Raw genomic sequence first — 13,845 nt, forward strand, 5'->3', positions numbered from 1 at the left:
AGTTGTCTTACCCATAAAGTGGGGACAATAACAGAAGCCACCCCACAGGACTGTCATCAACAATGACTGAAGCAATAGAGTGAACGTGCCCCCCGGCCCTCGAGAGACCCACAGAGCTGTCCCTGGGAATGCAAACACACTCCAGATCTGGGCTCGAAATCAGAACTTGCCTGTGACGTTAGGTGCTGGGACAGAGTGGGGTGACACAGGGCTGGCTAGCTGGGCACGATCCGGAGAGGAGCACGAAGCAGGCCCGCATCATGCCTGGTGGGGCACATAGTCCCCACAGAAGAGGACAAAGTCAGTCCTGGAGGTGGCCGGTGGTGGTGATGTCACAAAACTGTGAATGGACTTTGTTATGGTCTGGATGTGAGGTGTCCCCCAAAAGCTCCTGTATGAGACAGTGCAAGAGGGTTCCAAGGAGAAACGGTTGGCTGTGAGAGTCTACACGCAGTCAATGACTTAATCCGCCCATAGGGATTGAGGGAGTGGTTACTGAGGTGGTGGGCGTGGCTGGGGAGGGGAGAGTGAGGGCGTGGCTGGAGGGGGGGAGTGAGGGCGTGGCTGGAGGAGGGGAGCGAGGGCGTGGCTGGAGGAGGGGGGAGTGAGGGCGTGGCTGGAGCGGGGGAGTGAGGGCGTGGCTGGAGGAGGGGGAGCGAGGGCGTGGCTGGGGAGGGGGAGCGAGGGCGTGGCTGGAGGAGGGGGAGCGAGGGCGTGGCTGGAGGAGGGGGAGCGAGGGCGTGGCTGGAGGAGGGGGAGCGAGGGCGTGGCTGGAGGAGGGGGGAGTGAGGGCGTGGCTGGAGCAGGGGGAGTGAGGGCGTGGCTGGAGGAGGGGAGCGAGGGCGTGGCTGGAGGAGGGGGGAGTGAGGGCGTGGCTGGAGCAGGGGGAGTGAGGGCGTGGCTGGAGGAGGGGGGAGTGAGGGCGTGGCTGGAGGAGGGGGGAGTGAGGGCGTGGCTGGAGCGGGGGAGTGAGGGCGTGGCTGGAGGAGGGGGAGCGAGGGCGTGGCTGGGGAGGGGGAGCGAGGGCGTGGCTGGAGGAGGGGGAGCGAGGGCGTGGCTGGAGGAGGGGGAGCGAGGGCGTGGCTGGAGGAGGGGAGCGAGGGCGTGGCTGGGGAGGGGGAGCGAGGGCGTGGCTGGAGGAGGGGGAGCGAGGGCGTGGCTGGAGGAGGGGGAGCGAGGGCGTGGCTGGGGAGGGGGAGCGAGGGCGTGGCTGGAGGAGGGGGAGCGAGGGCGTGGCTGGAGGAGGGGGAGCGAGGGCGTGGCTGGGGAGGGGGAGCGAGGGCGTGGCTGGAGGAGGGGGAGCGAGGGCGTGGCTGGAGGAGGGTGAGCGAGGGCGTGGCTGGAGGAGGGGGAGCGAGGGCGTGGCTGGAGGAGGGGGAGCGAGGGCGTGGCTGGAGGAGGGGGAGCGAGGGCGTGGCTGGGGAGGGGGAGCGAGGGCGTGGCTGGAGGAGGGGGAGCGAGGGCGTGGCTGGAGGAGGGGGAGCGAGGGCGTGGCTGGAGGAGGGGGAGCGAGGGCGTGGCTGGAGGAGGAGGAGCGAGGGCATGGCTGGAGGAGGGGGAGCGAGGGCGTGGCTGGAGGAGGGGGAGTGAGGGCGTGGCTGGAAGAGGGGGGAGTGAGGGCGTGGCTGGAGGAGGGTGAGCGAGGGCGTGGCTGGAGGAGGGGGAGCGAGGGCGTGGCTGGAGGAGGGGGAGTGAGGGCGTGGCTGGAGGAGGGGGGAGTGAGGGCGTGGCTGGAGGAGGGGGAGTGAGGGCGTGGCTGGAGGAGGGGGAGTGAGGGCGTGGCTGGGGAGGAGGGAGTGAGGGCGTGGCTGGAGGAGGGAGTGAGGGCGTGGCTGGAGGAGGGGGAGTGAGGGAGTGGTTGGGGAGGAGGGAGTGAGGGCGTGGTGTGGGGGAGTGAGGGCGTGCTGTGTGTGTGTGTGTGTGTGTGTGTGTGTGTGTTTGGACTGGAGACTGGAGTCTCTCCCTGCCTCCTCCGCCACCCTCTCCCTTCAGCCTCACCTTGAGCCCTGAGGAATGGAGCCCGCCTTCTAAGGACTAAGACCACTGGAACCGTGACCCTCCCATAAACTTTTCCTCCTCTATAATTGTGCTGGTTGGGTCCTTTAGTCACAGCAGCAAAAAAGCTGACTAAGACAGACTTCATACCACTGACTGATTACTTTTTTTTTAATGGTTCAAAACATTACAAAGCTCTTGACATATCATATTTCATACATTTGATTGTATACTTTTAAATGGTTCGTTTTATGTATCTTTTACCACAAGTTTTTTTTTTCTATACTATGATTGAACCCAGGGGTGCCCTACCACTGAGCTACATTTCCAGCCCTTTCTTATTTTTTTTATTTTGAGACAGGATCCCGCTAAGTTGCTTAAGGCCTTGCTAAGTTGCTGATGTTGGCCTCCAACTTGCAATCCTCCTGCCTTAGCCTCCTGAGTTGCTGGGATTACAGATGTGCACCACCATTCCTGGCTTATCATAATTTTTTCAGAAAAATTTTAAAGGACAAAAATCACAACCTGGACCCAAGTCTACTGTCCGTAAGCCTAATGTCCCCATACTCTCTACTTGATGGCTTTTGTGGGTGATGGGGTCAGAGGAAACAAAGCTCTGCTGTACTAAATTGTATTGAATCCTTTAAACCAAAGATAAGCCAAGGACAGTTCAGATCTTTTTCCTAATCCAGTTTCAGGGATTTGGGAAATTTGAATAATAGTGATTTTGCCCTCTTTTCCCTTAAAAAAAAAAAAACAGGAAAATGTCACTTTACCATATTCCTGCCCAGCAAGAAATGAGAATTATCTGAATTTCCTCACTAGTGCCATGCAATATCGATCAGGTACAAGTCTCTTAACCCTAAAAATTCCACAGTGCCTTCCTATTTTCTGAACCTTTGGAGAGTCAATTACCTTTAGCCCAGTTTCAGAATCATTGAGCTCTGCCGTGTGCCTACATGCAGCACCCTTCCTGGACACCTCAGGGGCAGTGACTAAGACGCTGCCTTGGCTGAACTTACAGCTGAGCACTGTTTCTCCATCTGGAGTGTGTATGGAACCCCAATGGTGCAGTCAATGAACCCCATTCAGTGGGGTTCAGTAACATGTGAGAGGACAGACACAGCCCTGGGGGACAGATGAACAGCCCTGATTAAGAACTGCCACCTCTTGCCAGTTACCGTGGCCCACGCCTGTCATCCAGCCGCTCAGGAGGCTGAGGCAGGAGAATCGAGAGTTCAAAGCCAGCCTCAGCAACTTAGTGAGACCCAAAACAACTTAGTGAGACCCTGACTCTAAATAAAATATCAAAAGGGGTTCAGATGTGGCTCAGTGGGTAAGTGCCCCTGGGTTCAATCCCAGGGACCAAAACAAACAAACAAAAATCTTGCTACCACTGGGGAAAAGATCATCATCAAAAATAGTAACAACAGTACAAAAAATAGGGGGAACCGATTCTGAAAAGGGCGTGACACACACATTGGCACACTCGGAGAAATGCACATTTCTATTAAGTGAACAATTGCTTTGGAGAAGCCAGAATCTGCATTCAAGGAGGGAGCTGGAATCCACCACTGTCAAAAGGAATTGGTCACTTACTTAAGTGTCCTGAAAGTTTTAGGATGACCGACCGGTGTGTTTGTAAGACTTGAAAGTAGTCATCCCTAAATGCTGAGATGTTGGAGCCCAAAGCTGTCTTTTTGATCGTCTACTATTTCAAGTTTAAGGCTGCGTTTGGAGGTTGGGGGGTGGCCAGCTCCATTTCTAAGAAGAAAAGCGAAGCTGTTAATAGGAGGAACAAAGTTACCTGGACAGTCCCCAACAAGGACCTCCTGAGTGCACGTGATATCAGTCACTGGTCCCCAAAGTCTCAGCTACTTTCCTTACATTTTTCTTTCCTTGTCACTGAGCATCCCTCAGACATGGAGTCCCTGAAGGCCCAGAGAGCACCTGGTCCAATGTGCCCACTTCACAGGCAATGAAACTGAGCCCAACTGGAGGGAGCAGCCTGAGTTACACAGCCTTCAGTATCCTAGACCGCCCGGGGCACAAGCCTCTGGCCCCCTAATAGGGGACCCCTGAGGCAGGGCAGGTTCCCTTGTCTAGAAGGTGACATCTGAATGGCACTGGAAACTTTTGAGCCACAAGACCACATCCCCCCCCCCCACTTTGCAGAGCCCAAGGCAAAGCCAAGTGGTTTCCAAGGTAACACACACCCAGTTGGCTTCAGCCTCTGGGGTCTAGGGCAAAGGATACCTCCTCCATCCTGGACTCCAAGAGCCAAGGAAGCTTCTGGAAGCTGTGGCAAAGGCATTTGCCTGAGAGTCAGTGACGCCCCAGTGGGCTGACTTGGGAGATGTGGGACTGTCCCTCCTGGCTGGGGCAAGTCTCAACATGCCCAGGCGGGGATTCTCACACCTGTTAACACACCCTGCACACACCCTGTCGGCAAGCAGAATGATTCAGGGTGACATTTCCAAGCGACAAAACTGAAAGTTAAATACAGGCAGCCAAGAAACCAGCCTTGCTTCCCCACCCACACGGCAGCCAGCACCAGGCGGAGCAGCGGGCCTTCAGGGGCGGCCAGGCAGGAGGCCTTCTTGGAAACAGATAGGGTTAAACCCGAAAATTTAAATATTTAGCAAGTAAAACCACAGTGTCACCCAGAGACTGCCAGGCTGTGTGGTAACCATGGCAATCCCCGGCCAATAGCAGATCTGAGCAAACAGGTGCTGGGCCTGAGGCGGGCTGGCCAGGGGGTGGCAGGGAGGACCACAGTGGGCAGGGCCAGCTCCCAGGGCAGCCTGTGAGGGCCTGTACATCTTAGGGCGAGAAAAGCGTGGGCCAGAAGCCAGCACCGTGGACTTGAGGTCATTGTCTCGGCCTTTTGGAGATGAGTTTTCTCTGCCAAAGGAAAGGCAGTAAGTCTGACGCCTGTCACCAGGTGTTGTGTGCATTCACTCGTCGGTTCCACCTACACCACGGAGGACTCGGTCTGTGCCAGACAGTCTCTCGGCTCTGGGAGGCACCCGTGAACCAACATGGTCCCCCGGCCGTAGAGCCAGAGCTCCGGGAGGAGAGGTCCCCAAGCAATAGCACCTCCAGTCCACCGTCACACATGCAGTGACAGGGTAAGTAAGGGCAGGTGCTAAGTCAACCGCTAGAAGGGCACCTTGCTCAGGGACTGGGGAGGCCACAGAGTTCCCTTCCTGGGGGAGGAATTTTCTGGGCCAAAACCCAAAAGTCAGGGAGGTGAAGTTAGCAGGCAAAAGGTCTGAGAATCCATGTGGGAACCCTCCCCAAACCACCGAGCGCTCAACAAGGTGTGTCAATGCCCAGGTGGTTGCCAAAATGCCAGCCTCTGAACCTCCTTCTTCAAAGGACAGTCGGCCACGTCTCACGGTGCTCTGACTGCTCGGGCCAAGTCGGGGCGCAGCTTGTTCACCCCCTCTCCCTGTCTCCTTTCTTTGCAGCCCCCGCAGGCACAGGCAGGACAGGTAGGAAGGCTGAGGCCAGGAGTCCCCGGGAAGGCAATCCCCACTTCCAACATTCTGTGTGCTGTGACTCTCCGAGGGAGCATTAATGAACGGGGAGCAGAGGGCGGTGTAAACTTGGCAGAGGAAGCCACCATCTGGAATTTCCTTGTCAAGCCCGACACCCCTACAGGATCAGAATCACCCTGGCTCCCTCCTGCTCCCCTCTCATCGCATCCAGGTTAAGGAGATGACTCTGGGACCAAGCTAGGCCGAAAGGTCTGCCTGGGCCTCGGGCTCTCCAGAGCTCCACGAGGGTCATTCAGATCCATCAGCCAATAGCCAGAGAGACCTGAGGAAATGTCTACCAGGTGTCTGCAAGGACAGAGAGCCTCCATCTCCCCCTGGAAGACAAACACAATTCCTCCTCTTCTCCCCTGACTCACACCATCTCCCTGGGGAACTGGCCTCATCCCTTCTAGGAGGAACGCACCGCACGCTCCCTCCTCATGGTCACATGGAACCTCACACCCGCCTCCTGTTCAGGTACTCGCGGCTCTGGGTCAAAGTAGATCCAGATCTAAGATGAGCAGCCTCCAAAGGCAGGAAGGAGTTGGCTCTGGATTCTCGACGCCTGGAACAAAATAGTCCTCCCATAAATGGTTGTCGAGTAAATTAACGTATGACCCGGGCTCATCATCTTTATAAATTATATTAGGATCAACCTGCTAATTTAGAGAAGCCAGTACAGAACTCTGCAGTTCCAGTGCCAGGTCACCTTTCAGGCAAGCTGGGGATGTAACTTGAGCCCACTTTTTTTATAGGGAGAAGGAAGAGGGAGACGAGCGAGATTCATCCTGAGCTGCTCTGCCCACCCCCTGATGGGAAGACCCACCAGCCGGTTTAGCAAAAGGACCTCGAAGCCCCTGGACCAGTAACACCTCCTGCTCAGGAGACACCGTATCTCAGTGACAGCACATTACATCCACCTAGGGGGACGCTCGGCTCTCCTGAACAATCAGGCCCCAGCAGGTGAGCATTTTTACAATGTGAGCTGTCTCTTGAATATAATTTATGTCCCATAATTTGAAGTAATTTCCCTGTCCGCTGAGAACTCTATTGGTATTTAATAAAAATATCCACTTTTATACACCTAGTAAATGAAAAGTCTCCCCCACCTTTTTCTTTTCTTTTTTCTTTTTCTTTTCTTTTTTTTTATCCCTTGTGTTTCAAATTCATGACATGAAGGCTCATTTCTTGTCACTATCATGATTCTGTCAAGTCTGAAGAAAACTGAAGAAGCTTCTGCAGACTTACGTTGGATTTTTTTTAATACTTTAGTTGTAGATGGACACAATACCTTTATTTTATTTATTTATTTTTTTGTGGTGCTGAGGATTGAACCCAGTGCCTCACACATGCTAGGTAAGTGCTCTACCACTGAGCTACAACCCCAGGCCTTACTTTGGAACTTGAGGGGATCAACACACCCAAAAAAGAGTAGATACACCTGCTGATCTCATCAACGTATTTTTTAATAATGTTTTTTAGTTGTTGATAGACCTTTATTTTATTTATTTATATGCAGTGCTGGGAATCGAACCCAGTGCCTCACACATGCCAGGCAAGTGCGCTACCACTGAGCCCCAGCCACAGCCCCTCTTATCAACATATTTTGCTTTTATTTCATTTGTTCATTTTGGTACCGGGGATCAAACTCGGGGGCACTCAACCACTGAGCCATATCCCCAGCCCTTTTTCATTTTCTATTTTGAGACAATCTAGCTGAGTTGCTTAGGGCCTTGCTAAGTTGTTGAGGCTGGTTTTAAACTTGCGATCCTCCTGCCTCAGCCTCCTGAACCACTAGAATTCCAGGAGTGCACCTCCAAGCCTGACGTATTTTACTTTTAATGTGGCGTGTCATCACAAATTGAAACTAATGACCTACAAAATTTCTACCCAGGCACTAGACAGTGTGAACTCTGCCACAGTCCACATTCCCAGGTCCTCAACCTGGGGCACTCCATCCTTCCCCACCTAGATGCCCCGTGTGTCTCCTCTCCTCTCAGCCGGTTCTTGCTGACATTCAGTAGACACATGTGGTCTCTCCAGTCTCTAACAACAGACCAGTCGCGCCTCCCTCTGCACAGTGACCTCTCCAGATGCTCCTCTGGTCCTCTCCTCTTACTTGGTCCCCTTCCCTTACTTAGTCACTCCCAGGGACTGCTCTGCTGTGCCCAGTGACTTCCCCAGGATCTAAAACAGAGGACACAATGTGTTCCCCGTTGCCTTCTCTCCTGTGCACAACTGCTGGTCCCACCTCCTCTCCCTCCCAGTCTCTGTTTTCTTCACATGCATTTTGCATGTATCATCTAGTTTGATCTGCCCAGCAACCTTTGTAGTAGGTAGGACTATTATTAACCCCATTAAGGAGGATTAAGTGACTTACACACTATACCCACCAAAATATGACAGACAGCGTGAGCGGAGTCCAAGATGGGTTGCTCTAAAGTTCATATTGTCAGCCGCCTGCCAGCCCTCCAGGATGGCTCCAGACATCAATCAGAGCCACAGAGTCATTCTAGGTTGCCACCCCTTGGGGAAGCCACAGTGATTTCAGGGTTTCTGGCCTGGAGAGTTGGGCTCCCGTCCCGGGCTCTGCACAAAGTAGACCCTTATTAAATACACGCTGAATGAATGATGAGGCTCTGTGGGTAATCAAGAGCAGGAGCAGGGAGGAGATCAGGGGAGCAATAAAGATTTCAGAGCTTTATGTGTTGAGCCAGAGACGTGCCAGTGGCATCTAAAATATGAGCCTGTAGCCAGCTCTGCTGAACTGGAAGCTGTTGGTTATAGCCCAGCTACAGGAGAGAATGGACTCCCCAAGGACAGCATGGTCTTCAAAGTTTTGGTAAATAAACAAAATACATTGTTTTGTGTTTTCATTTCTTTCCAGGACACAAAGGGCTGAGAACACCAGATGCCTGAGTTTTTGAAAGCTCTGCTCCAGAACTCCATGAGAGGAGGAGACTAAAGAAGGGCAGGGGGACCATCGTCAAATGACAGAGGCACTATGTGGGAAACGAGGTGCCTTCCTTCCCTGCTCCAGAGACAGCCCTAGGGCGGAAGGCGAGTTCCCAGAGGCCAGATCCCTCGGTGGAAGGGCAGACTTTCAGCCTGGCGTGGCAGTGCACACCTGTAATCCCAGGTACTCGGGAGGCTGAGAAAGCAGGTCACAAATTCAAGCCCAGGCTGGGCACTTAGCAAGGACCTGTCTTGAAAACCAGTAAAAAGGACTGGGAATGCAGCTCAGTGGTAGAGTGCTTGTGTAGCACGTGCAAGGCCCTGGGTTCAATCCCCAGTGTTACAAAAAAAGAAAAAAAGAGAGAATGGGGGGGGGCGGCTGGGGCTGGGGCTCAGTGGTCCAGCACCTGCCTCGCATGTGTGAGCACTAGATTCGTTCCTCAGCACCACATGAAAAAAGTTTTAAAAAGTTCCTAGCCTTTAGCTCAGTTGGTAGAGTGCTTGCCTCACACGCACAAAGCCCTGGGCTCAGTCCCCAGCACCACCAAAAAAAAAAAGAAAGAAAGAAAGAAAAAGAAAGAGTTCATAGCCTTTGAAGGAAGCTGGGGACAGGGGTGGTGCATTTTCTGAAGTCACTTTCTGCCGATTGATGGGAGAACCTTCCCCAAGAGTCAGCTCCTTGTCAGGGGAACACACACAGAGCCTAGCGGAGTCCTGCCCGGAGTACTGTGGTCCAAGATCCAGGTGTTGCCGATGTGATAGGATGGAGAGGTGGGGTCCTTAAGAAGTGGCCGGGCCATGAGGGGTTTCCCCTTGTGAATGGGATTAAGGCTCTTTTGAAGAGGCCCTCAGGCAGCATTTCAGTCTCTCCATCTTCTGCCTTCCACCACATGAAGACACAGCAACAGGGCACCAACTCGGAAGCAGAAGCAGCCCTCCCTGGACGACTGAGCCCACTAATGCCTTAATGTTGAACTTCCCAGACCCCAGAACCACAAGAGATAGATTTCTATTCCTTACAAATTACTCAGGTACTTTCGTCATAGCAGCACAGACAGATCGAGAGAGTAGAGAAACAGACCAGTGGCGCACGCCTGTAATCCCAGCAGCTCGGGAGGCGGAGGCAGGAGGTTGCAAGTTCAAGGCCAGCCTCAACAAAAGCAAAGTGCTAAGCAACTCAGTGAGACCCTGTCTTTAAACAAAATACAAAATAGGGCTGAGGACGAATCTCAGTGGCCAAATGCCTCTGAATTCAATTCAGGTACCAAAAAAATAAAATAAAATAACTGTTCTAGAAGGTACTACCCCACCCCTAGCCTCAAGTATGTGCTGGACCAGGGCCTGGGGTCCATCTGGAGCTGGTTTGGGGGAGGAGGAGTCATGGTCATCTAGTCCCTACTAAAATAACGAGCAATTGTTGGGATGAGGAAAGTAGTGAGTATATTCTTAGCAAAAGCCCCTGACATGACCCCCAGGAGATGCAATAGCCGCCCACTGCCCTGGGCCAGCCTCACACAAGCACAGCTGGTCTTTTCTGGGGAAGATGTTTCCAAGCACTCTACTCTGAAGACCCTCTGTCACCCACACTCGGGACAGCTCTTTCCTCCACTCTCAGGAAGCAGGTCCCCAATAGCTGAGCAGCCAGACCTACACCAGGGAATTACAAAGTTGGTAGGACCTAGGACCCCTAATTAACAGACAGGAAAACAAGTCCCAAGACCAAAAAGCCAAGGAATGACAAAACTAGCTTTGGAAATGATGTTCATTTATTTATTTGTTTATTTAGGCGCTGGGGATAGAACCCAGGTCCCACGCATGCTAGGCAAGTGCCCTGCCACTGAGCCAGGCTCCAACCCAGACCAGATGTCTTCAATCCAGCCCCCTTTCATTAAAAAATGTGCTACAAACACCTGCTCCTGGTCAGATACCGGGTCCCTGGAAATGATTAATGATCTCATCGACCCTGCAGGGGGAAGAGAAAGACACAACACAAAACTACACTGTGCCAGTGGGTGCATAGAAGGAGCGAGATCTCCCTCCCGTCGGCACCCTGGGCCCGTTTACTTCCCATCAGCCTCCAACGGGAAAGGGTGCATCCAGATGCAGAGAGAAGTGACAAAGAAAGTAGAGACAGGGGAGCGGGTGACTTCCATCACCTGGGGTGGGCGCAGGTGAGATAAGAAGCTGGGTCCTAGGGGCTAAAACTGTGGGACGGAGGAAGCCAGCCAGTTGTGAGGACAATTGTCACAGTGACCGTTCAGCTGGCCGGCTGGCACACACGGTAAGGCCTTACTAGAGGGAGTGGGGCAGAGGTGACAGGATGGGGACAAAAGTTCCCATTTTGTGAAACCCCACTATCCATAGCTCCCAGCCCCGGTAGGAGTTCAGCAGAGCGGGTGAGGTGACTGTCCTACTCCAAGTGGGGAAACTGAGGCCCAGAGAAGTTGTCACCAGCCCAAGGTCATTCAGTTAGCTTAAGTGTCTGAGTCAGGATTCAAAGCCACTTTGTTTCTTCAAATCATGAAAAGTGACCCAAGAAGAATCATCTGCTGCCTGTGGTTGGGGATGGAGCAGATCACCATGAGCTAAGGGTGGGGCAAAGGTGCCCACTAGGGGCTGTCTTGCCAGCAACACGGTCCTGCCACCAGGGCAGAGCTGAGGTCCCACGGCAGCTGGGCCGGATCAGTTCTGAAGGCCCAGGAATAGGAGCAAGGACTCCAGGAGAATCCGAGGAAGGACCCAGCTCTGTCCTGCCCACTCCCTGAAGCAGGAGGAGGAAGCAGCCGGCCAACAGGACACAGTGTGGAGTGGACGCCAGACATGCTCCTCTTCCCCCTCCCTGGCCGCGGTTGAACTGAGTCTGATGATTTGCCTTTTCTCTTTGTCCTCTGTGGCACCCTTCCACAAGAGCAGGGTGACATACAACAGCACAGACTCCCATAGATGAGGTCTCCCGGAGGCTGAGGGACCATCTGGATCCCACAGCTGGTTCTGGGTGGGGAGCTGGCCTGGATCGCGTGGTGGCCATCCTGTCCTATCTTGGTTCCTTAGCCCCAGTTCCCCCCTGCCCATCCTCTGGCTCCCTTCTGGAGTCTACTGCACAATGGTCTGGGTGAAGTCCACCCACTTGTCCAGTTTGGACTCCGGAAACGAAGCTCCTTGGGGTCTGGACTCCCACCCGCAGAGCACAGCTTCAGCCCAAGCACCTAAGACTCTCCGGAGGCTGAAGAGTGCAGCATCTAGAATCCCCTGGTCATCAACAGACAGGAGCCTGGCCAACGAGGCATGGAGTCAAAGCTTCTGCACCCCTTGTGGCCAGAGCAGCCCCGACACCCCGGGAGGAGCAGGTCAAGTCTTTAGGACCAGGAGGTACCTCCTCTGCCTCTGTGCCACCGCTCTACCCCAAGACACGAGAACAACAGGACCTAGGTTTGCACAGTGTGGCCGAACAACGACACTTGGCTTTCTCCCCACCCTCCTCAGTCCGTCCTCAGAATGGCCCAGAGAGACTGGAATAAAACCCTCACGCTCCCGAGGGACAGACCAACCCCACCAGGTCACGGAGCTGGCAGGCGGCATGCTGAGAGAAGAGGTCGTGGCAGAGACTCAACCCCAGTTTTTCGGACTCTGAGTTCTGGTCTTCATCAATCTCTCGCCTGCCACCCAGATGTGAATCCATCTATGCTCCTCTGGCCAAAGGACCGGGAGGGTTTCCAGATTCACATCCACGTGAGAAAGAACATCTGGATACTTCTGCCTGCCCGGGTCCACAGCAGAGCAGATGGGCTTGCAGGGCGGGGTGGTGGGGATCCATTATCATGACAGGTTGCCTCAGGCCCTGTTCCCTCCTCAGACTCTCCCAACCCAGGTGGACTTCCCACGTCAGCCAAGTCAACACTTTTCTGGGTGCCAAGTCACTCCGGGGCTGCAAGAAACAGGCCTGCTTGACCACATCGGACTTCTGTCTGTCTGTCTGCCAGTCTGGAGTCTGCAGGGGAAGTGTCCATACATTTAGAATGCAGACTCCCCGCCCGTGTTGAGTACAGAGCACACAGAGACCAGTCTGCCTGGCTGAGGGTTTTCATTCAGAGGCTCAAGCTCAGAAAAAAAAAAACAGAAAAGGATCGGAAAGAAAAAGCAAGTCCAAGGGACTCTCACAGTTCAGGATGCTCAGAGAAGGTCCAGAGCAGGGTGACCCCTGATTGTGAAGCCATGTGTCTGCCCTGGAGGCCCCCAGATGAAGATAACATCGCATTGTCCTAAAACCATGGGGCTACCTCACAATGCCCTCCCCCTCCAGGGTCCAAACCAGAAGAGAAGAGCTAAGATCCTGGACATTACGTTGTAAAGGCACCCAGTAGCTCTGTGGCAGGGAGGACCGGCTCAGCCCCGACCAAGGCAAAAGGATGGGCCCCTGCATGAGGCGGGAAGGCGGGCACCTACCTGGACTTCACGGGTGTGATAGGCGATGATCAACCCCAACAGGATGATGGTGGATAGACTGATAAGGCATTTCAGGGCCAACGAAAACATGGAGTCCTGCAGGAGAGATGGAAAGAGAATTAGGGAGGCCAGGAAAGGCGTCTCGCTTTATTCTGAAGTGGTACAAAGGGGAGGAGGGACCATCACCAGTCCCTCCCGGGAGCAGGGTGGGCCACAAAGTTCGCCTGAGCCACCAAAGAGCCTTGGACTGTGCCTGGACCTGAAGTCTCAGCAGCCGCCCAGCTGCGCCTCTGCTTCTGAGGGTGAAACCATATTTGCCTTCCCAGATGAACTCCACTTGGGCCTGGTGCATGATGCTTGCTATACATGCCTGCATTCTGTTTGCTGATGTGCTATTCAGAATCTTTGCCTCATGCTCATAAGTCCTACGAACGTAATCCTCTTTTGTGTGCTGCTGTTATCTGGCGTGGGCATCGGTATCAGGCCAGTTTGGGTCTCTGTTTTTCTCTTAACACACTGAACTAGAGGATTGCTGAAGTCCTTTCCATCTCTGATAATGCACAGTTCTTTAAGGAATGAATTAAAATGTCCTGGCAAAGGGGCTGGGGATGTGGCTCAAGTGGTAGCGCGATTGCCTGGCATGCGTGCGGCCCGGGTTCGATCCTCAGCACCACATACAAAGATGTTGTGTCCGCCAAAAACTAAAAAATAAATATTAAAAAAATTATCTAAAAAAAAAAAAAATGTCCTGGCAAAGACTCCTGTCTCCTGGCTTGGGCCAAGGGCAGGGGAGGGAGGCAAGAGAAGCAGACGAACTGCCGGAGGGAGAAGTGGGGTGAGCATGGGAGAAGAGGTGGGTCTGAGGCAGGGGAAGGCCCTTGGGGGTCCCTCCTGCTAGGGCTGGGGAGGG

The 13,845-nt window shown here is 53.9% G+C and overlaps 1 protein-coding gene across 3 annotated transcripts in view; it reads right to left on the minus strand.

Moving 5' to 3' along the window:
- Positions 1-13,845, minus strand: part of KCNN3 (potassium calcium-activated channel subfamily N member 3) — a 153,639-nt gene that overhangs the window by 94,970 nt on the left and 44,824 nt on the right. For all 3 annotated transcript variants that reach the window (XM_081304976.1, XM_081304978.1, XM_081304977.1), the window contains exon 2: positions 12,936-13,031. In XM_081304976.1, coding sequence (XP_081161102.1) covers positions 12,936-13,031 — 96 coding nt within the window. The remainder of the gene's footprint in view (positions 1-12,935; positions 13,032-13,845) is intronic.

This window comes from Spermophilus citellus, assembly GCF_964194105.1.
Source record: "Spermophilus citellus genome assembly, chromosome: 9".
NCBI lineage: Eukaryota > Metazoa > Chordata > Mammalia > Rodentia > Sciuridae > Spermophilus > Spermophilus citellus.